The 22,828-nt window shown below is 38.9% G+C and overlaps 1 protein-coding gene across 1 annotated transcript in view; it reads left to right on the top strand.

Moving 5' to 3' along the window:
- Positions 1-1,822: 1,822 nt before the first annotated feature.
- The window catches only part of ARID2 (AT-rich interaction domain 2), a 185,380-nt gene continuing 164,374 nt past the window's right edge, over positions 1,823-22,828 (top strand). The window contains exons 1-3 of the mRNA XM_012459083.3: positions 1,823-2,045; positions 2,161-2,254; positions 3,342-3,439. Of these exons, the coding sequence (XP_012314506.2) occupies positions 1,954-2,045; positions 2,161-2,254; positions 3,342-3,439 (284 nt within the window). The 5' untranslated portion in view covers positions 1,823-1,953. The remainder of the gene's footprint in view (positions 2,046-2,160; positions 2,255-3,341; positions 3,440-22,828) is intronic.

Raw genomic sequence — 22,828 nt, 5'->3', positions numbered from 1 at the left:
GAGACAAACTTTAGTTGGGAAATATGTCCATTTCCTAGAGTGAGCACCGGGAGCATGCTGCACTATATTACATAATATTGCACCTCCAAAGCAATGTTCCCATTGGAACGACTACCTGAAATAATAATCTATCCAGACCCTTACTACCCTGTGACCTTGGGTTAGGCAGTGACTTTGTTCGTAGTGGCCGTCACTAAAATGGGAATAATAATACGCTTCACTTACTCTAATCTTAATTAACATTTGCAGCAAGAGCCAACTCCAACACCCCTCGTAAATGCAAATTTAGGTGATAGTATTTGTTGAGATGTTTTGACTTTTCCATTTAAGCAAAGGGATTTTTTTAACCTTCAAAAATATTTTAAACGAGGATTACATTTAAGACATTTGAAAGCAAGGAAAAACATTTTATTCATTTATTTTAAACGCAGTAATCTTTAAGAGACCTTACTATAAAAATATAAACGTTAATTATTATTGTCAAAGTTGGACAGATTGTTTCCTAACCAGTTTAATTAGTTTGCATAACTTTGGTAATAGAATAATCCAGTTTGATATGTGAAGCCAACCAGAGGCAAGATGAATTAAGAGCATTACTCTTATTTCCACAGAACTAGGACAGACAGTTCACATTATATTTAACGTACAGTTTGCTAAAGATAGCGTGTGGATAATTCATAGAAAATGTGCTAACCAGGCCCCAAAATACTAGCATAAGGCTCATAAAAACCGATTTCTTTAGACTTTACAAAAAGAGAAGGTAACAAATTGACTTTATTCCGATCTGTGAATGTTGCGTAGCGTGAGCTGCCCCGGTGAGCTTCCTTTCCCTCCAGAGCGCCACACCACTTCTGTCGGGCGGGCGGGGACTCCGAGGCGGCCCTTCCAACAGCCGAGCCAGGGACGCGAACATTGCCTCCACCCCTAACCCTGGAACAACCGGTAGTGGCCGTTTCCCCGCGCCGCCCCCCTTTCCGCCGGCTTTGTGTGCGTGTGAAATGTGCGGCACATTGCAGACGAACCCTAAGCCCGGCGAGCCGAGTCTATTGTTCCCCGCGAGGAGCTGCCGGGGCGGTGTGGAGCCAGGCGCAGTGCCGCGGCCGGCCCTTGGGGGTCGCTGTGCGGCACTGGCTGCCGGGCCGTGGCGGCGGCGCTGGCAGCGGCAGAGAGGAAGGCTGACGAGGAGGGAAGCGGGCGGGCGGCGCGCAGCGGCTCAGCTGCCGCCGGTGCTTCTGCCCGGGGACGCCCCGGCCTCAGCGGCCGAGGCCGCGCGTGAATGTGTGCGAGGGCTCCGCGGAGCCGGGGACGAAATACACGCTGTCACCCCGCTTTCTACAAACCACCACACAGACCTCCCCCTCCCCACCCCCAGCCCCGCCTGCCCCAGCCCTGCCGCCGTCGCCGCCGCTGCCGAAACTCTAGGGCCTCCGGCCGCCCCGACCCCTCACCGTTGGCTCGCCTTGCCCCTCGCCCGCTCGCGCGCCCCCGGCAGCAGCACCATGTTGAATCGCGTCCCCGGGCCAAGCCACCTCAGCCGGCGGCGCTGAGAGGCGGGCGAGAGCCGGGCCGCGGGGAGGGAGGGAGGGAAGGAAGGGGTGGGGGCCGCGCTCGCCCCGCGGCTTCGCGCGGATCCGGCAGTCGCCTGCCCCTCTAGTTTCGCTCCGATTTCTTTAAACTTTTTTAGAAATTCCCCTCCCTCGTTCCCTCCTCTCCCCCTGGCCTCCTGCTCCCTCCTTCCCCTCCTCCTCCTCCTCCTCCCCCTCCCTCCCTCCCTCCCTGCGCCGCCACCGCCGCCGCCGCCGCCGCCGCCGCCGCCGCCACCGCCGGCCCATGACTGAGCCCCGCCGCCGCCGGCCGAGGAATGGGCTCCGGGCTCTGGTAGGAAGCGCTGGGAGCGGGGGGCGCTTTTAAAACACCGATCTGGGTTTTTTAAAAACCTCCTTTGAAAAAATAATGGCAAACTCGACGGGGAAGGCGCCTCCGGACGAGCGGAGAAAGGGACTCGCTTTCCTGGACGAGCTGCGGCAGTTCCACCACAGCAGAGGGTGAGAGCAGAACCGGGGGGGCAGCGCCGGGGCGAGCCGGGGCGAACGGGGCTCTCCCGCCCGGGCCGGGCGCGGGGTCCCGGCTGACAAGTGCGGGTCTTTCTCTCTCCCGCAGGTCGCCTTTTAAAAAAATCCCTGCGGTGGGTGGGAAGGAGCTGGATCTTCACGGTCTCTACACCAGAGTCACTACTTTAGGCGGATTCGCGAAGGTGAGTGGAAGTTTTAATTTGTATTTCCCTCTCACTGGCCTCCTCCAAAAAGTCTCCTTTGACCCCGGAGTGGGCGCTTGGGGCTGGGGGGGTGGCCTGCGGGGGCAAAAGGCGTTCTTTTCGCTCCCAGCCGGTGGCACGGAGGCGGACGGCGGCGGGGCTGTTTTTGGCCTGGTGGCTCGCGTGCGCGCGGCGGGCGCGGGGCTCCCGCGGGCTGGCGGCCCGGCGCCGGCTAGCGCCCTGCCCGGTGCCCAGTCGGGCCGGCGGGGTCTGAGCGCCGCGGCGGGGAGTGCGGGCGTGCGGGGCGCCAGCTCGAGCCCGGCGCCCGCCCCGCGCCCGCACCGCCCGCCCGCTCGCTCGCTCGTTCGCTCGCTCGCTCGTCAGCTCTGCCGCCGCTGCCGCTCTAGCACAGGCGGAGACACAGAGACACACAGACTCAGAGCAGTTTTCGTGCAACTCAAAATTAGCGCGGGCAGGTTTAACATCGATAATCGGCTGCGAAATGATCCCGGCAGCCGGGGGCACAGCCTCGGCCCCGTCGCCCTCGGTTTATACAGCTAACAAAAGAAACCAGGACCTGTCTCCAAATAGCCATCTTAGGCTTCAAGGCTAGGCAGAAGCTGTAGGCCTCAAAGAAGGGCCTATGGAGATGGATAGATCTGGGAGAGGGATCGGAATCGGCCCCGGCCCCGGCCCCCCCAGAACCCGCGGACGTCGCTGTCCGGAACTGTATTGATCCTTTTGAACTTTTTTTTTTTTTTTTTTTTTTTTTTTTAGTGTAAACGGACCGCGTTGAGATTTAAAAGGGGGCGACAGAGGGACTTGCGATTGGTTATTGTCCGGGCTTCAAAAACAAAACAAACCCACCAACCCCCCCAAACAAAACAAGTGGTATTAAATACAGGGCTGTCTGGTGAAAACATAGTGATTCAAGAAGCCCTTGCTTAGTAACTTTTACCGATCGATCAGAAACAACCATTGATGCCTTAGGTATCTACAGATCTCTGTAGAATGGGTATTTATTTCAGTTAGGTTAAGGTTTTTTTAGATTGTTCACTTTCAGACAAGTGTGCCTGTGTTTTACCAGGTTTCTGAGAAGAATCAGTGGGGAGAAATTGTTGAAGAGTTCAACTTTCCCAGAAGTTGTTCTAACGCTGCCTTTGCTTTAAAACAGTATTACTTGCGGTGAGTAGTAGTGACTTTTCCATAGTATTTGGAAATAAGGGACTTATGGAGAGATTTGTTTTTAGCAAAAACAAAAGCAAACCTTGCACACCAACCAGTTCCTAATCTCTTGTTCATTTCAGACTAAGACACATTTAATATAAATAAAGTGAGATTGTAGGAAGGTGAAAGTTTTTCTTACCAATTTTAGGATCGTTTACATTTTTCATACAAAATCATTACAGGTGACACCCCAGCCCCCATCTTGGTAAACATTCTTTTGTGACATTGTTATTGATCGCTTGATATCCACTGAATGGCAGAAAGGTGATGCTTAGTAAAACAGTTAAGATAGTTAATGAAACTTTGTAATCTTTGGGAAATTTTTTTTTTCTTTGTTTTGGAAACTTCTTTAGTTTAAAAAATTCTGACTTTCAGATTTTATTTTTTAAATGAAACTTTTTGTTTGGAACAGTGTCATTGAATAGGTTTTTCAGTAGAATATGAACACATGGTATAACATGTTGGTGCCTTAGGTGACCAGGATTGTTTTAAGAATTACTTTTTGGTGAATTTCCAGTGACTTAAAAACGTTCAAAATGATTATTATGTCTCTAGGAAAATGGGGATGCTATGAAGTGGGATACTATACTTTGGATTTTCTTTCATTCTCCTTTTTTTTTTTTTTTTTGACTGCTTATTTAACAAAGTTCTTATTCTGTTGGTATGCGATAAAGTCTACATGATATATTTTGTGATTTAGTGTTTTTTTTCGCTTCTAGTTTTTCTTCTGGGAATCCTTTCATATAATTTATCGTGAGGCTGTGTATTATTTTTAATGCTTACTTTAGAGGATTCTAAGTTAGTTGGTACTATTTAAAACTAAAATGATATTTTTTGTATTTATTGCTTTTTAATAGTGATACTACAGGCCTTTTTTTGTAATGTGGTTTCTGCATAATTTGAGTTTTGCATTTATATTGCTTCAGATGCATTCAGTTATCATGTGTTACATTCAACATTCTGAAATAGGAAATGCAATAATTGCACAGGTGTACTTTCTTTTGGCTATCTTAGATTGACTTCAGGCTTGAAGCTGGAGTTCACAGAACTTTGTGGAGTAGTTATTGTGTAGTTATTGAGTTACACAGGAAGTCTAGAAAATATTAAATATGGTTAGTTGTCATCTGTTGTGTGTGATGGCATTTGTGTCAGAGCACATTTTAAAATAAAGGGCTGAATCAGAAAACAAAACCAACCTCCAAAACTGTTGAGTTAGTAGTGGGGTGAGCAACGAAGAGTTTTCTATTCATGGTGACATTCATTTGCTCATTTCCATTTATGATATTGAGAGGAACGTATTAATACATATTCTGGTTTTATGGTTTTATCAGTTTAAAACATTTGAGTTTTGGACTTTTAAAATACATATTTTTGAAGTTTTGCTTCATGTTTGTTAGATTGGTTGATTTAAATTTTATAACCAGAAAGTACTATAGAATATACATGGTTCGAGAGATGTATATTTTTCTGACGAATTTACATTCATGCTAATAGTTTTAGCATAATCAAAGTAATATCTAGGCTTCCAATTTTTTTTTTAACAAAAGCTGATTATAAATATTGTTTTTCCAGTTGTAATTTTTATCTTAGGAGCATATCATATGTTAATTTTAGGTACTGTTTTTAACTGTATAGTTTCAACATTGTAAGTGTTTACATTGTCTTCAGATCAAATTGCGCTTTATGCTCTTATTAGAAGCTGCTTTTTGAACTATGTCCTTAGTTAAACTTGTTTTTCCTCCATATGTCACTCTCCAGGTTTGTTTTTGCAGGGTTGTAGCTAGGCTACTAGGAAAAAAGTTGAAGCATTTGTTTTGGAAAATAAAACCATGTGAAGATTTGCATGGCTTGTAAAGAAATACAAAAGAAATGTGCTGGTCAAAAATTGGGTACTACCAACCTTGAAAGAATTTTTCCCTAATGGTCTAATATTGCACAGTGAGAGGATATATATGATGCTGCCTTTTACACCTTCCTTGAAAAATCTTAATTGGCAGACAAGATGCCAAGTAACAGTAATTCTGTTACTTACCCCTAAGATTGCCTCTTCATGGTAAGAAATAGTAGTCAAGTGACTTGTTAAGTTACCTCTTTGGTACATCAGATTGAGTATCATCATTACTGATAAGCAGATAATGCAGTGTGTTTTTTAAATTACAGGTGGAATAATTTTTTAATATCAGCTGCTTTTTCATTTGACCTATTGTAAGAGTGTTATTAAGTGTGTTAGTTCTCTTTTACTCTACAAGTTTAATTTGCTCACATTCCCCTGTAAATTTGCTATTAATTGAATGGATGGCTGTTAGCCTAGTGTTTTATGATATATCTTCATAATAGTACAGATATTTAAATTAGGAAGAGCAAGCTGGTATGCTGGCTGTGTATATTCTGATAGTGTTTTGTTATTTTTGATACAAATATTGACAGTCATTAAATATAGACTTGAGTATTAATGGTCTGCCAGAAGTTAGCTTGATTGTCTCAAACATACATTTATTCAGTAATAGCTTGTCTACAAAAATTTATCAAAAGTCTAAAATTGGAAATGCAGTTGATTGTTTTAACATTGGCATTTAATTTTTTTTTTTTTTTGAGATGGAGTCTTGCTCTGTCACCCAGGCTGGAGTGCAGTGGCGCAGTCTCGGCTCACTGCAACCTCCACCTTCTGGGTTCAAGCGATTCTCCTGCCTCAGCCTCCTGAGTAGCTGGGACAACAGGCGCCAGCCACCATCCGTGGCTATTTTTTGTACTTTTAGTACAGATGGGGTTTTATTATATTGGCCAGGCTGGGAACTCCTGACCTGTGGTCCACCTGCCTTGGTCTCCCAAAGTGTTAGGATTACAGTCGTAAGCCACTGTGCCTGGCTGGCATTTAATTTTTACAAATATAAGTGCTTGCCTGTATCAAAGTATCTCACTTACTCTACAAATATGTACACCTACTGTGTACCCTCAAAAATTAAAAATTAAAAAAAGTTAAGTGCCTACTGATAATGTGTAAAAGCAGTTTAAAAATTGGAGGCCAGGTGCAGTGGCTCATGCCTGTAATCCCAGCACTTTGGGAGACTGAGGCAGGTAGATTTACTGAGGTCAGGAGTTCAAGATCAGCCTGGCCAACATGGTGAAACCCCATCTCTACTAAAAATACAAAAATTAACCAGGCATGCTGGCACATGCCTGTAATCCCAGCTCTCGGGAGGCTGAGGCAGGAGAATTGCTTGAGCCCAGGAGACGGAGGTTGCAGTGAGCCGACATCGTGCCACGGCACTCCAGCCTGGCTGATAGAGCAAGACTGTCCTCCCCTGCCTCCCCCCACCCTGAAAAATTGGATGTTAATCATCTATGATGTTTATGTACTTTATTTTCATGTAGTTCCGTTTCTTGGCATGTACATCTCAATGTGTTCCACAAATGTTTATTATTAGGATACTCCTATAGTATAAAAGGATAAAGTATAATTTCCCACATTTTGTAGCTGGAGAAATTAAAGTGCAAAAAAAAAATTAAATGGCTCAAGAACATTCATTAATTGAACAGAAATACTGTGTTCATGACATGTGTTCAATAATATTTAATAATTGTGAGTTGTTTGTTACAAATGATTTTAAGAAATTAAAATAACATTGGAAATTACTTATGGTTAAATTTATGGTATGTCTTTGCCTTAATGCGTTCCATATTTACTTGATGGATTTTATTTTTTTGTTCTGTTTTGTTGTTGAAATTGGGGCACAATTTGCTGGTCTTATTTGGGTTAAGAATTTGAAACTTTGGTATGAAGATTTAGGTAAATATTTCATTACTTAAAAGTTTTGTTTCTGCTTACTGAGTCCAATATTATAGCCATAGTCAAGGTTAACTTGATGTTTCCTTTATAAAACTTGATTTTTTGGAAAAGGGGTGAAATATCTTCTTCATTAAAAGTTTATTGTACAAAACAATATGTTACTAGTTTTCTGGCACTGAAATATTAATTTCTTTTTATATGTACCTACCTTTGGAATAGTCAAAAACTTAAGTGTAGAGTTATGTTTACTATGGTAAATTTTCAATTGCATTGTAAATTTATTTTTTTTCTTAGGTATGTAAAGCTCTTTCTTAAATTACACCAATTGAGGGCGTTGACATTTGTTAAATGGAATGAATACACTCATGTGTTCTCTGTAGTTAGTGTCCACCATATAGATCAATTCTTTTAAAAGAAAGCCTTAAGTAAATAAAAACTGAGTTTGTAAATTGCCAAACAGAGCTGAATAAACTGATTGCTCTCCTTATTCAAGGAAAGAAAATAAAAGTTTATGGAGACTGGAAGACAAATATATCAATAAATTATTCATACATGTATTTCAAATTTAACTTTGTAAACGATATTGTGTGTGTGTGTGTTTATGTACGTATGTATGTGTGTGTACTCAGGGGTCTCGCTTTGTTGCTCGTGCTGGGTTTTTTTTTTTTTTTTTGAAACGGAGTTTCGATCTTGATGCCCAGGCTGGAGTGCAATGGCACGATATTGGCTCACCGCAACCTCCGCCTCCTGGGTTCAAGTGATTTTCCTGCCTCATCCTCCCAAGTAGCTGGGATTACAGGCATGCAGTACCACGCCCAGCTAATTTTATATTTTTAGTAGAGGCGGGGTTTCTCCACGTTGGTCAGGCTGGTCTTGAATTCCTGACTTCAAGTGATGTGCCCATCTCGGCTTCCCAAAGTGCTGGGATTACAGGTGTGAGCCACTATGCCCGGCCACTCATGCTGGACCTGAATGCTTGGCTTCAAGGTATCATCCTGCATCAGTCTTCCAAAGTGCTGGGATACATAAGTGAGCCACTGTGCCTGGCAATGTATCCGTTTTAAAAAACAAAAAACCTGATTTTGATATTTTCTGATATTCTGTTACAATTTTAAAGGGCATGTAGACTTGTTGAAAGGAAGAGGGAAAGTGGAGAAAGTTGACAGACTGATCAAAGCTCAGCTAGGTTAATGTTATGTCTTAGAATCCATGTTTTTAGAGCTTAAGTTGCCCAAAGTCGAAATATTTTGAGTTCTTTCCAAGGTAGATAGTTTTTACTGAGGTTACAAATTTTCCTGAGGATACAAACTGAGAACATTATAATTCCCAAAATGTTTATATTTCTTTTTGTATTTAAATTTTCTACTTTGGCTGTTAACTAAAAATACCTATTTCTGAATAGAAGCACTCTTTTATAATTCTATCTTTGCTCTGTTGTGGATTCAATATTTTCATAGTTGATTGTGTATGAAATCTACAATGTGTTTGATAGAAAAGTATGTCACTACTCGATCTTTTATATTTTCAAACTGAAATTGCAAGTTGGAAAGGAAGGAAAAACAAATGTTTTAACTGCATTTCACTAGTCAGCGAGCAGGTACTTAATATATATTTTTAGGTAAAGTAGTTAAGAGTTATTATTTTGTGAAGGTGCTTATTGGGCATTTTCCAGACCTAATAAAGTTTATTGGTAAAAATGAATTTGTCTCAATTGGGAAGGACAGAGGATAAATGGAGTAGACTAGGGTGGGGGCAAGAGGATTTTCCTTTTGCTGCTTTGATCACCATACTCTTTTGTATTTAGGGTCAGCTAGAATAGAAATTCCCAGTTTGTGCTCTAGAAAGACTAGTTTTCCAGAAACATTAAAATACTTCCTTGAAAAGAGGACCAGATGAACTTGAGCAAAAGGCTAAACTTGGGTTACTTTATTTTAGGACTTCTTTGAGACTTTATTTTGCTAATATGTATTGCGGATCTCTAGAAATTTGGGAGAAGTAACGGTTACTTCTCTTCCCTTCCCCATAGTAAATAATGTTTCACCCCACAGTAAATAGAGTAACACCATGGCCAAAACTGCAATTACTTTTGCACCAGCCTAAGAGATGCATAACTATACATTTTCTACTGTTTATAATGTGATAAATAACAAAAAATATTTTTCTGTTTTAAAACATAAATTTCACTTGTGCTTGGATACTTTTTGTGTATTATGTTGTGAATTGATAATTCATTTGACTAAATACATTGTAATTACCTTTTGCTGGAATGGAAATCTCTTGATGATGTCTAGGAATAACTATCATGTTCTGAATTGTTGACCAATAATGATACATCCATATTCCGTTAATATCTAAGTCAGTGTTTACAGGGTTTCAATCCTGTCTTACTGCCATAGAATTTTTTTTGGTGGAGCCCCAGGGAGAATGGTGCTGTTTATGATGTTTTGGCTGCCACTTTCTCCCAACCCCCTCCTTCCCCGCCCCCCGCCCCAATTATACCGTTGATTTTGTTGTCCTTTACTCCAACAAAAGAGCTAATCAATTTGTTCTTTAGACTGTCCTGAATTCTGGCTTTGGTTGCTTTCTTCTAGTGTCAATGAACTTGTTCCTCTATCCCTCATACTTATTTGCTGAAAATTGATTGATCTAAAGGTTAATAATATTCAGATGCAATATTTTAGGTATACATAATAGGTAGTGCTATCCTTTTCATATCATGAGGCATATAATGTTTATTTATCCCCGTTTAGCGATGATAAGATTGAACAGTGGTTTTAGGTGTTAATAACTTAATTAATATGTATTTCTAAAAAGAATGCTCCAGGTGATTCTTAAGTACTGAAGTTTGAGAACAGTTGATCTAAGTATTGTAATGAAACCAATTTAGTTGCTGAGATAACTAGTTTAACTTGGCGTGAGCATGTTGGCCAGGATTACATCCAGAACAAAACCTCTAGGTGACATCTGGTCTAGGGGCACCTGCTCAAGCTGCACCTGTCATCTCTGAGCAGAGCTTGGACACACCCTATTCTTTGTCTCAGGATGCCAGAGATGATAACAAGGCCTCCACTTTAGTTAAGGGAAAAAAAGAGTAAATGAATTACCAAATTCTAATCTATCCTAAGTGTGTTTATATTATTTGGATTTTAAAAAATTAATTAAAAATAAATTTTCCTTCAATTATTCCTAATCGGAGAATTTTCTTTTCTTTGTTTTTTTTTTTTTTTTTGAAATGGAGTTTTGCTCTTTGACCCAGGCTGGAGTAAGTGCAATGGTGCAATCTCGGCTCACTGCAACCTCTGCCTCCCAGGTTCAAGCGATTCTCCTGCCTCAGCCTCCTGAGTAGCTGGGATTATAGGCATGCGCCACCACTGGTGGCTAATTTTTTTTTTTTTTTTTTTTTTTTACAACGGAGTCTTGCTGTGTCACCCAGGCTGGAGTGCAGTGGCATGATCTCGGCTCACTATAACCTCCACCTCCCGGGTTCAAGCAGTTCTCCTGCCTCAGCCTCCCAAGTAGCTGGGATTACAGGCATGCACCACCATGCCCAGCTAATTTTTGTAATTTTAGTAGAGACGGGGTTTCACCATGTTGGCCAGGGTGGTCTCCATCTCCTGACCTCAGATGATCTGCCCACTTCAGCCTCACAAAGTGCTGGGATTACAGGTGTGAGCCACCGTGCCCAGTGAATTTTCTTTATATATATATTTTTTTTTCATAGAACTTTACAGTATTCTTTACAAATGGGGTACCATTTGTTTTACTGAATTTAATGGATGCTTGTTATCTTTGTGAGAGTTTGTTGGTCTCTCCTGGTATTTCATAGTGGAGTTGACATATATACATTTCTATAAAAGTACTACTAACAATAACCTGTTTTGTTTAATGTTCACTAGCTTTATTTGTCAAAACATTTTCACATGGGAGATTTTATTTTTATAATTCAAATTTCAGAAGTAATTGTGTTATTTAATCTTAGAAAAAATATCAATTAGGAAAACAAATTATCTTTTTTATTTATTTGTTTTTTCTTAAGAGCAAGGGAAAAAATTCTTTATGCCACCCAAACGTTTTTCTTCCTGGGGCATATAGGCTACTTTTTTTGTTTGTTTGTTTTTTGTTAAGGCTCTAGGTTTTATCCAACTCCTATCCTTAAGTGTCAGCCATAATTGCTAGTCAAAAAAAAATATTTTATGTATTTTCAGACCATACTTTCCCTGCTTTACCTTTCCATTCCCTTCCCTGCTGATAAACTTGCTATTCATATTACAGAGCATTGTCTTTTTTTTTTTGAGATGGAGTTTCACTCTCGTTGCACAGGCTGGAGTACAATGTTTTGATCGTGGCTCACTGCAACCTCTCCCTCTTGTGTTCAAGGGATTCTCCTGCCTCAGCCTCCCAAGTAGCTGGGATTTTGGGCGTCTGCCACGACGCCCAGCTAATTATTGTGTGTGTGCGTGTGTGTGTGTGTGTGTGTTTAGTAGAGATAGGGTGTCACCATGTTAGCCAGGCTGGTCTCGAACTCCTGACCTCAGGTGATCCACCCTCCTTGGCTTCCCAAAGTGCTGAGATTATAGGTGTGACCCACCGCACCCAGCCAGAGCATTGTTTTATAGATAATTCTACATTATCCATAGTTGCTAATCATCTTGAGGCAGATATATTCCATGTTCCAGGTGTGCCTGACTTTTATTTCAATCAGTAAGTAGTTTTTTAAATTACCGTATAATTGGGTTAAAATTTAAAGTTACTTTTTATGAAGAATTCAAATAAGGTTGTGTAATAATCTATTGTTTAGATATACATCTTATTATAAAATATGGCACGATTCCATAATTCTGGTCTTTCTGAGTTCTTGCTGTTGTACTTGATAAATATTTATGTACAGTGCCCAGTGGTCAATTGCTATGTGCACAAAGGTGATGTTTATTATATAGTACATATCTTTCATGGTGAAGTGTTACTGGGTGAAATTTTATTCTGTCTCTATGGTAGCTCAGTGATTAATTTTAAATAAATAAAATGTTAATATAAACATACATGAGATCAATGGGAACATTCTGTTAAAATAGGTCAAAGAAAAGACCATAGGTAGGGCTTTGTCCGGAAAATACCTAATTTGTAAATTTTAAAAATGGGAGCCGGGCACAGTGGCTCATACCTGTAATCCCAGCACTTTAGGAGGCCAAGGCGGGCCAGTCACAAGGTCGAGAGTTTGAGACTGACTGGCCAACATAGTGAAACCCTGTCTCAACTAAAAATACAAAAATTAGCCATGTGTGGTGGTGTGCACCCGTGGTCCCAGCTGCTCGAGAGGCTGAGGCAAGAGAATCACATAAACCCAGGAGGCGGAGGTTGCAGTGAGCCAAGATCATGCCATTGCACTCCAGCCTGGCGACAGTGCGAGACTCTGTCTCAAAATAAAAATAAAAAAGGATGAATTTAAATTTTTCAGTAATAAGGCTAAGGTTGATCACACTTTCCCTAATAGTTCATAGATTAAGTAAATTAGCCATATGCTTGAGCTCAGATCAGACTGCATAGAAAGAACTTCATAAATAGTAGTTAGTGCCTTAGAGTAAACTGTACCTCAAGTGTGCTTGCAAATAATAGGTGGTCTATCAAGAGTGCTTAAGTGGTTTGGTATAATTTTTAGTTTACACCACTAAAGAGTCAAACTTTTGAATTTCTGAGTTGTTTTTTCAGGTAGCTCCATATTGCAATGTAGTAATTCAATTTAGTAGTAAAAATGTATGTGATTTTTAAATATAGTCCAGTTGAGTGAGAAATGGTGTATCCATTATTTTGTTTCTTTCTTTCTTTATTTTTTTGCCATGTTTTTCCTTTTTTTTGTTTTTGAGCCTCTGTCGTCCAGGATGGAGTGCAGTGGTGCCATCTTGGCTCACTGCAATGTCCACCTCCCAGGTTCAAGTGATTCTGCTGTCTCATCCTCCCATGTAGCTGGGAATACAAACGCCTGCCACCACACCCGGCTAATTTTTGTATTTTAGTAGAGACGGGGTTTCACCATGTTGGTCACACGGGTCTCGAACTCCTGACCTCAGATGATCCACCCACCTCTGCCTCCCAAAGTGCTGGTATTACAGGTGTGAGCCACTGCGCCTGGCCTGTTTTTCCTTTTTAAGATTGTTAATTTTTTTTTGCTATCTATATATGAACTTCTGCTTATATTTCCTGTAGATCAACCAATTAATTTTTTCGCCACATCTGCTTTGTATTTTTCTTTTTGTATATGATGGTGTGCACACTCATACACACACATCATCACATATAAAAAGAAAAATACAAAGCAGATGTGGCAAGTATGTAATAATTGTCAGTGTTGTTTATTCATTTGCTATTATTATGGTATAATATCTTTTATTTATGTGTTATTACTTAAGAATAAAATCATTCTCTAATGTAACAATGGACAGTTATTACATTCAGAAGCCTTAACATGGATAAAATTGTATTCTCTATTATGTAGACCTTAAATGAAATTTTAACAATTGTCCCAAAGATGTCTTTTATAGCAGTCCTGTCTCCCCAGCGCATTCATTATCTTGTGTTGCATGTAGTTATCATATCTCTACTTCAGCCTTTTTTGTCTTTTGTGATGTTACCATTTTGTACTGTAGAGGCCAAAAGTACTATAAAGTTTGGATTTGTCTAATATTTTTTCGGGATTTAAGTTAGGCATTTTTGGCAAGAGGCATGTCATGTCACTTTGTCCCATTATTGCTGAGGTTAAGTGATATCCTGATTTCTCCACTGTAAAGTTACCATTTTCTCTTTTTGAATTAAGGAGTAATCTGTTGCAACATACCTTGAGACCATGTAACTATCTTGCTTACTGTTAAACTTTCACCCAGTAGTTTTAACCTCCACTGATGGTTTGGGCTTGAATCAGTTATTAATATACTTGCATTTATTTGTGCTTCAATCAGTTATTAATCTGATAGAAGCATTTTATGATGCTTGTTTTCTAACTCTGTCATTTCCTTTTACATTTTTTTGTTTTTTGAGACAGAGTCTCACGCTGTCTCAAAACACCCAGCTGGAGTACAGTGGCACAGTTACGGCTCATTGCAGCCTTGACCTCCTGGCTCAAGCCATCCTCCCACCACAGCCTCCCAAGTAGCTGGGACTATAGGCGCAAGCCACCCTGCCTAGCTAATTTTTTTTTTTTTTCAACCTCTGCCTCCTGGGTTCAAGCAATTCCCCACCTCCTGTGTAGCTGGGATTACATGTATGTGCCCCCATGCCTGGGTAATTTTTTCATTTTTAGTAAAGACGGGGTTTCACCGTGTTGGCCAGGCTGGTCTCAATCTCCTGACCTCGGGTGATCTGCCCTCTGCCTCCCAAAGTGCTGGGATTACAGGTGTGAGCCACTGTGCCTGGCCTGTTTTTCGTATTTTTTATAGAGACAGGTTTGTGCTGTTTTATTCAGGCTGGTCTCAAACTTCTGGGCTTAAGCAATCCACTTGCATTTGGCCTCCAAAGTGTTAGGATTACAGAGATCAGCCACTCCTCCTCACTTCTTTTACATTTATTAGTTGATAGTATCCAGTAAGGGAAATATTTTCATTCTTATTTCTTTATTGATTCAATTTTTACTTTATACAATGGTTAAAAACTGTCATTGTTATGCATTTGGTTGCTTAGATTTGGCCAGTGGGAGCCCTTTTAAGCTAGCTCCTTTTATCTTTTTAACATGTGTCTATTATTCTTGGGCCCTTCCTTTTTGATAAAATAAGATCTTCCAGGGTCATCTTGTATTTTGCCTACTCAGCTCTAGAATCATCCATTTCTCTGAAAATTCTGGTTCCATTTAGTATGGAATAGTATATAGAAACCAAGGTTGAGGTGATAGGTGTGCTCATTGCTATTGGGTTATTTTTTCCTCTAGCCCTTTTAGAGAAGAGAGCTGGGAAAAAAATTATTTTATTTGTAAATACATTTATTTTGAAAATCATGAGGCTATGCTGATACTTCTAATTGCAATCTGTACTAGCTAGTTTGTTCTTTTTCTTCTTCCATTCCACGTATCTCTCTTAACCTGCAGTAAGAATCCTAGTTTTCTACAATAGTGTATATATCTTCTCAGGTCTGGAGTACATATAGAATACTTCCAGAATTGTTATTCCACAACAAACAACAAACCTGCCAAGTAGAGCTACTGATTTGCTTGAAGTTCTTTTTGTGTTTAGACTGAAAATGTAAGTACAGACATGCACTACATAAAATGCTGTGGTCAGTGATGGACTGCATATATGATTGTGTTCCTGTAAGAGTATATTATTGTATTTTTACTGTACCTTTTGTGTGTTTAGATATGTTTAGATTCACAAATATTTAGCATTGTATTGTAGTTGTCTGCAGTATTCAGTACAGTAACATGCTGTATTGGTGTGTAGCTTAGGAGCAATAGAAGACTATGCCTTATAGCCTAGGTATGTAGTAGACCGTATACCATCTAGGTTTGTGTAAGTGCATTCTATAATGTTTGTTGAATTATGGAATTCAAGAAATTTTATTTATGAATATGTAAAACATGTAAGATTAAGATTGAGCCTAGTTTCCCTTCCTAAAATAAAGCTCATTAAAAATATATATTTTGCCTTTTTTCACTTCATATATCTTAAAAAATCACTAAGCTCAATAGAATCTCGTTATTTTCTTTATACAGCTGCATAATGTTCCATCATGTAGTTATTTCCCAGTTTATTCAACCAGTTGCCGACTTAATGGCACTTAGATTGTTTCCAATGTTACTGTAGTAAATAATGTCATCTGAATAATCTATAAATATTAGTAACCTTATGCAAACCTATTTTCAAATTGTAGCTGCTGTGTCTTTAGAGTTAATTACTAATGTGGGAATTGAAGCAGCAGTCAAAGAATAAATGCATATATAGTTTTGTTAAATAAGTAGTTTTGTTAATATTGCCAAATTTCCTTTGTAGGAGATAACTTTTTTGCATTTCTACCAACAGTGTATGAAAATACCTGTTTTCCACAATTTTGCTGTGTTGTCAGACTTGTTAAATTTTTCCAATATAGGGAATTAAGAAATGGTAACTCCCTGTATTTTAATTATTGAGGCATTTCAGCATGTTTGTTTTTTAAAGAGGCGGAGTTTTCCTGTGTTGCCCAGGCTAGACTGCAGTGGCTATTCACAGGTGTAGTCATAGTACATCATAGTATTGAATTCTTACTTTCAAGCAATGATCCTGTCTCAGCCTCCTGAGTAGCTGAGACTACAGATATGCACCACTGTGCCTAGCCTTTTTAACATGTTTTAGTCTTTGATAGTGCCACTCTCACCTCATTGTTCTTTTTTTACAAGGTTATTCTTTTGTGTTTATTTTTCCATGTGAACTTTAGTATCAAATTGTTCTAGTTCCAGAAAAAAAGCTTGTTGGTCTTTTTATGGGGGTTATGTTAAATTTATAAGTTGGAGAACTGATTTTGTGATGATACTGAGTTGACTATCAAAGAGCAGTGGAAGTCTTTCCAGTTGTTCAATCTTTTTTGTGTCATTCAGGAGCCTAAAGTTTTCTCTATATAAGGTTTGAACATTTCTAAGGTTTACTCTTAGGGATATCGTTATTGTTGTTGCTACTGAAAATGTGGTTTTCTTTTCCATGTTGTCTTCTTATTTGTTACTGTTATTTATATAAAAACTCTTGAACTTTCATATTTTCTAACCTACTGCCTTAATAAATTGTTTTATAGTTTCAATTTTATGATTGATTACCTTTTTTCTTTTTTTTAGAATTTTACATGTATACTAGTATGCCATCTGCAAATAGGGATTGTTTTACTCTTCCAAGTTATGCCTCAAATTACTTTCTTTTGTCTAATAGCATTGGCCAATATATCCATACAGTGTTAAATAATAGGGAAAAGGGAAACGTCTTTTCCTTGCCTTTTTGCTGACCTTAGTTTGATGCTTCTAACATTCCTCATTGAGTAAGATACTGCCTGCTATAAATTTTGATGTAATCTTAACTGTTGACTTTAATTGTAATAATCCTGTGATATGCTATTTATTTAATGAGTGATATTATTAGACTTATAAATCAGATTTAGTGATTTTTTTGTGTTATATACTAGATTTTGGTTTCTATTTTTTAATACATAGGTATTATCTATAAGAGAGGAATTGATGAACATAAAATTTTTAAAATTCCATTTTTGTGTCTTATATTTGAATATGAATGTTTCTTATGTTCCAAGAATTTAACACAAAAATATGAGTCAGCTACAGTGCTAACCCAAATTTATCTATGAAACAGTTTTTGCTCTTGTTCTTTGCTGGCCATTGATTACTTAATATACAAAAATAAGGCAATAATTTAAATTATTGCTTGATTTTTATATTCTTAAGGTAAGAAGTAGTTATTTTCATCTTATAAGTCTTCACTATAGGTTAATGAACCCCCTAAAGAAGAAAAGCAAATTTGTACTTTAATGACAGTTAGAAATCTTATGTTTGTTTGGGTGAATCCATTTAAATTCAGCAATGCTAAATTAAATGTGTTATGTTTTTACATAGTATATTTGATCTTCAGAGTTAGTCGTAATTTGGTTATTAAAAAAAATCTTGCTAGTTCTGAGAATTGCTTGGAGCATCCCTCCTTCTTTGGCCCCCTCTTTATAAACTATAGAGGTTAGCTTAAATGTGTGTGTGTGTGCAGGCACATGTGTGTGTGTGCAGCACATGTGTGTGTGTAAGCAGCACTCTTTAGAGTTTTAAGTAAATTGCTTGCTGATTTCTTGATCAGTTCTTGCCCATAACGAGTCTTATAGGAATTTACCAAGCCTTACATATTTAAAGGGGTAAGTTGAAGTAGATAGTAGCTGTTGTATACAAACTTAATGTTTTGTAGAAGCTCAGTAGCATAGATTTCAGAGCCTGAAAAAAGAAGTGTGTGGTTAGCTATAATTGGATATGGCTACTGAATCTATTTATTAATTTCTGGTATCATCAATCTTAATACTAGAAGAGATTTTAAGAAGATGTTCTAGCCCTCTGCTTTCTGGAAAGGTAGAAATAAGGATATTTTTTCAGGTAGGCCTGCATGGGGATAATTGACTTGCCTAAATTCATTACTATTGAATGATGGAAGGGAAAAGTGGAAACCAGATCACAGCTGCATTTATTACACTAACCACTCCATTCTGTTTTAAAAGGAATAATTGTAGAAGATTATCACAGATTTCTTTGCTATATAAAATGGGGCCTTTATTTATTATTTTTTTTTTGAGACAGCGTCTCACTATGTCTGTCACCCAGGCTGAAGTGCAGTGGTGCAATCTCGGCTCACTGCAACCTCTACCTCCCGGGTTCAAGTGATTCTCATGTTTCAGCCTCCTGAGTAGGTGGGACTACAGGCACATGACAACATGCCTGACTAATTTTTTTATATGTTCAGTAGAGACAGGGTTTCATCATTTGGCCAGGCTGTTCTCGAACTCCTGGCCTCAAGTGATCTGCCCACCTTGGCCTCCCAAAGTGCTGGGATTACAGGCGTGAGCCGCTGCACCTGGCCTGTTTTTATGTTAAGATGATTCTGCTGGCTTATACCATCTATAAGGCATAGGTATTAAATTGTTGGCCGGTAGAAGTGATAAATCTGCACTTAATAATCACTGGGAGAAAAAACACTTTTTACTGCAAATATTCTTTATTTTAAATATTTGACTTATAAAAACCTAAACTTGCATATTTGATAAAGCTTATATATTTGATAAATTCTTTTTTTTTTTTTTTTTAATAATCAAGGATACTTATTTAAAGTTTAGTCTGGTGCATTATTTTTTAGATGGAGACCTCTACTGGAAGTATGAAGTAATAGATAGATTCTATTTTTTTTTTTTCCTTTGGAGAGAGGATCTTATTCTGCCTCCCAGGCTGGAGAATGAAGAGTAGTGGTGCAATCATGGTTCACTGCAGCCTCAACCTTCTTGGCTCAAGTGATTCTTCTACCTCAGCCTCCCTAGTAGCTAGGATTACAGGTGTGTACCACCATCCCTGGCTTATGTTTAAAGTTTTTGTAGAGACCAGAGCTGTCTGTGTTGCCCAGGATGGTCTCAAACTCCTGGCCTCAAGTGATCCTCCTGGCTTGGCCTCCCAAAGTGTTGGGATTGCAGACATAAACCACCCACTCAGCCTGATTCTATTACTGTAAAATATCTAGACAAAGGGATGGTAGAGGGATATGTTTTAAAAACAGTCAATGTAACATATCCTAAAGTTTTTTTTAAAGTATTTTTCTTATGAAACTTTAATAATATACTTTTGGTTTATGACACCACATTAAATCTTTTAAAAAGCAGACTATTAAGTTCATATTTTTTAAGCTAACATTTATTTGCCATGTGCCAGGCACAGCACTGAGTGGTAACTTATTTCATCTTCACACCTCCCTATGACATAGATACTGTTGTTATCCTGAAATTATAGAGGAGAAAACAGGACAAAGGCATTTAAGAACCTTGCCCAGGGTCACACAGTAAATTCAGGACCTAGTATTTAAACCTGGGCCATCTGATTAATGCAACCTGGTTCTGGAACCTAGGCTTGTTGTACTATCTTCCCCCAATTCACATGAATATAATTTTATTAAAAAGTATTTGTAGATAAGTCTTGAAGGGAACAAACAAAATATGAAAATGGTTAGGGTAGTTATGGGATTGTGGCTTTTTATTTTAAAAATTCTTTAATGTATCTTTTTGCAATAAAATGTGTTGCTGTATATTTTATAGTTTAGTTTTACAAATATTCGTCTTAGTGGATTTTTGCAACAACTCTATGAAATAGGTATTAACCTCTTTTGTAGATCAGGAAAAAAGCCTGTAAGTACCATTGCTAGTGCAGAATTAGTGTTTAGTTTTGTGAATTATTATGTACCACTCCTATTTTACTATCAGAGTCTTGGGGTCAAGGACTTTTTTTAAAACGATGATGTACTTTTAGCATTTGATACATTGCAGCTGAATTCAGTTAGGATCTCCTGCCACTTGGGGAGCTTCTTATGAACTCAGGTAGGTGTGGTAGGCTTCTCAGCAAATGGGAAATCTAATTTGGGAAATTCTGATGGAATTGAAAATTTCTAACCTACAGAATTAATAGTATAGCATTTCATTGGTCTGGCCCTAAAGCTTAACTTTTTTTTGTGTGTGGTTTTATTAAACAAGCAGTAAGAGTCAGTAATAGTTGTGGAATATTAATTAACATTGTGGTAAATATGTCATTTTGTGCAATTTTACGCAGTACTTAAACTCTTTTTTAAGTAAAATAGACACGAATGTTTCCCTATCTGTGTTTACAAGCTACAGTATGAGACTAGAATCTTGTGTAGGGTGAGATTTGACAGAGTAATACAGACACACCTGAGAGATACTTCAGGTTTTATTCCAGACCACTCCCACCCACATTAAAATGAATATTGTAGTAAAATAAGGATGAAGTTTTTTTGTTTCCCAGTGCATACAGAAGTTATGTTTACATTATATTAGTGTTCAATAGCATTATTTCTCAAATAACAATGTACAGCCAGGTGTGGTGGCTCAATGGCCTATAAGCCCAGCACTTTGAGAGGCTGAGGCAGGAGAATTACTTGAGCCCAGGAGTTTGAGACAGCCCAGGTAGTCTCAAATTGTCTAATAAGTTTGAGACATAGTGAGACCCTGTCTCTACAAAAAAAATTATTAAGTAGCTGCTTATGGTGGTGCATGCCTGTGGTCCTAGATACTTGGGAGACTGAGGTGGGAGGATTGCTTGAACCTGGGAGGTTGAGGCTGCAGTGAGCCATGATTGTGCCACTGCACTCCCATCTAGCCAGGGCAGTAGAGTGATCCCTTGTCTCAAAGAAAAAGAAAATACCTTATTGCCAAAAAGTGCTAATAATCATCTGAGTTTTCAGTGAATCATAATGTTTTTACTGGTGAAAGGTGTTGCCTTGATATTAATGGCTGCTGACTGATCAGGGTGGTGGTTACTGAAAATTAGGGTAGATGCGGAAATTTCTTAAAATAACAATGAAGTTTGCTGCATCAATCAACTCTTCCTTGGACAAGAGGTTTCTCTATAGCATATAATGCTGTTTGGTAGCATATTATCCACAGTAGAACATAACTGGAGACAATCATCACAAACCCTGACACTGCTTTATCAACTAAATTTATATACTGTTCTAAATCTTTTGTTGTCATTTCAGCAGTGTTCACAGCATCTTCATCAAGAGTACATTTCATCTCAATAAACCACTTTCGTTGCTCTTCCCTGAGAAGGAACTCCTCATTCATTCAGGTTTTATCATGAGATTGCAGCAGTTCAGTCGCATCTGCAGGCTCCACTTCTAATTCTAGTTCTTTTGCCATTTGCACATCTGCAATGACCTCCTCCACTGTAATCTCGAACCCCTCTAAGTTATCGATGAGGGTTGGAATCAACTTCTTCAAAACTGTTGATGTTCGCATTTTAACCTCCTATGAATCACAGATGTTCTTAATGGCATCTAGAATGGTGAATCCTTTTCCGAAGATTTTCAGTTTACTTTGCTCAGTTCTATCCAAGGAATCACTATCTATTGTAGCTATAACTGTATAAGATGTATTTCTTAAATAATAGGCTAAAAAGTCAAAATGACTGCTTGTTCCATGGGCTGTGTTAGCAGCATGAAATCAACATTCATCTCCTTGTACATTTCCATCCGAGATCTTGGGTGGCCAGGTGCATTGTCAGTGAGCAGTAATATTTTGAAAGTGATCTTTTTTTTCTGAGCAGTTGGTCTCAACACTGAGCTTAAAAGATTCAGTAAACCATGCTGTAAACAGATGTACTGTCATCAGCTTTGTTGTTCCGTTTATAGAGTACAGACAGAGTAGATTTAGCATAATTCTTAAGGGACCTTGGATTTTCAGAGTGGTCATTGAGGATTGGCTTTGACTTAAAGTCACCAGCTTCATTAGCCCCTAACAAAAGAGTCAACTTTTCCCTTGAAACTTTGAAGCCAGGCATTGACTTTTCCTTTCTAGCTATGAAATTCTAGATGGCATCTTCTTCCAATAGAAGGCTTTTTCATCTATATTGAAAATCTGTTGTTTAGTGTAGCCACATCTGTCATTTACCTTAGCTAGATATTCTGGATATCTTGCTGTAGATTCTCTATCACCGCTTGCTGCTTCACTTTGCACTTTTATGTTATGAAGACAATGTCTTTTCATAAACTTCACAAACCAGCCTCTGCTAGCTTCAGACTTTCCTTCTGCAGCTTCCTCACCTCTCTCAGTCTTTGTTGAAGAGAGTTATGATCTTGCTCTGGATTAGGCTTTGGCTTAAAGGAATGCATAGCTGGTTTGATCTTCTGTCTACATCACTCAAATTTTCTCCTTACCAGCAATTAGGGAACATACATTTGTGTGTTCCCTGGAGTAGCACTTTTATTTTCCTTCAAAACTTTGTTTTTACATTCACAACATGGTTAAATGTTTAGTGCAAGAGGTCTGGCTTTTAGCCTGTCGTGGATCTTGAAATACCTTCCTCA

This window comes from Aotus nancymaae, unplaced genomic scaffold (genome assembly GCF_030222135.1).
Source record: "Aotus nancymaae isolate 86718 unplaced genomic scaffold, 86718_ANA_hifiasm-v0.15.2.pri h1tg000092l, whole genome shotgun sequence".
NCBI classification, from domain to species: Eukaryota; Metazoa; Chordata; class Mammalia; order Primates; family Aotidae; genus Aotus; species Aotus nancymaae.
The sequence above is the reverse complement of the archived record's forward strand: the minus strand, read 5'-3'. Positions and strand labels throughout refer to the sequence as shown.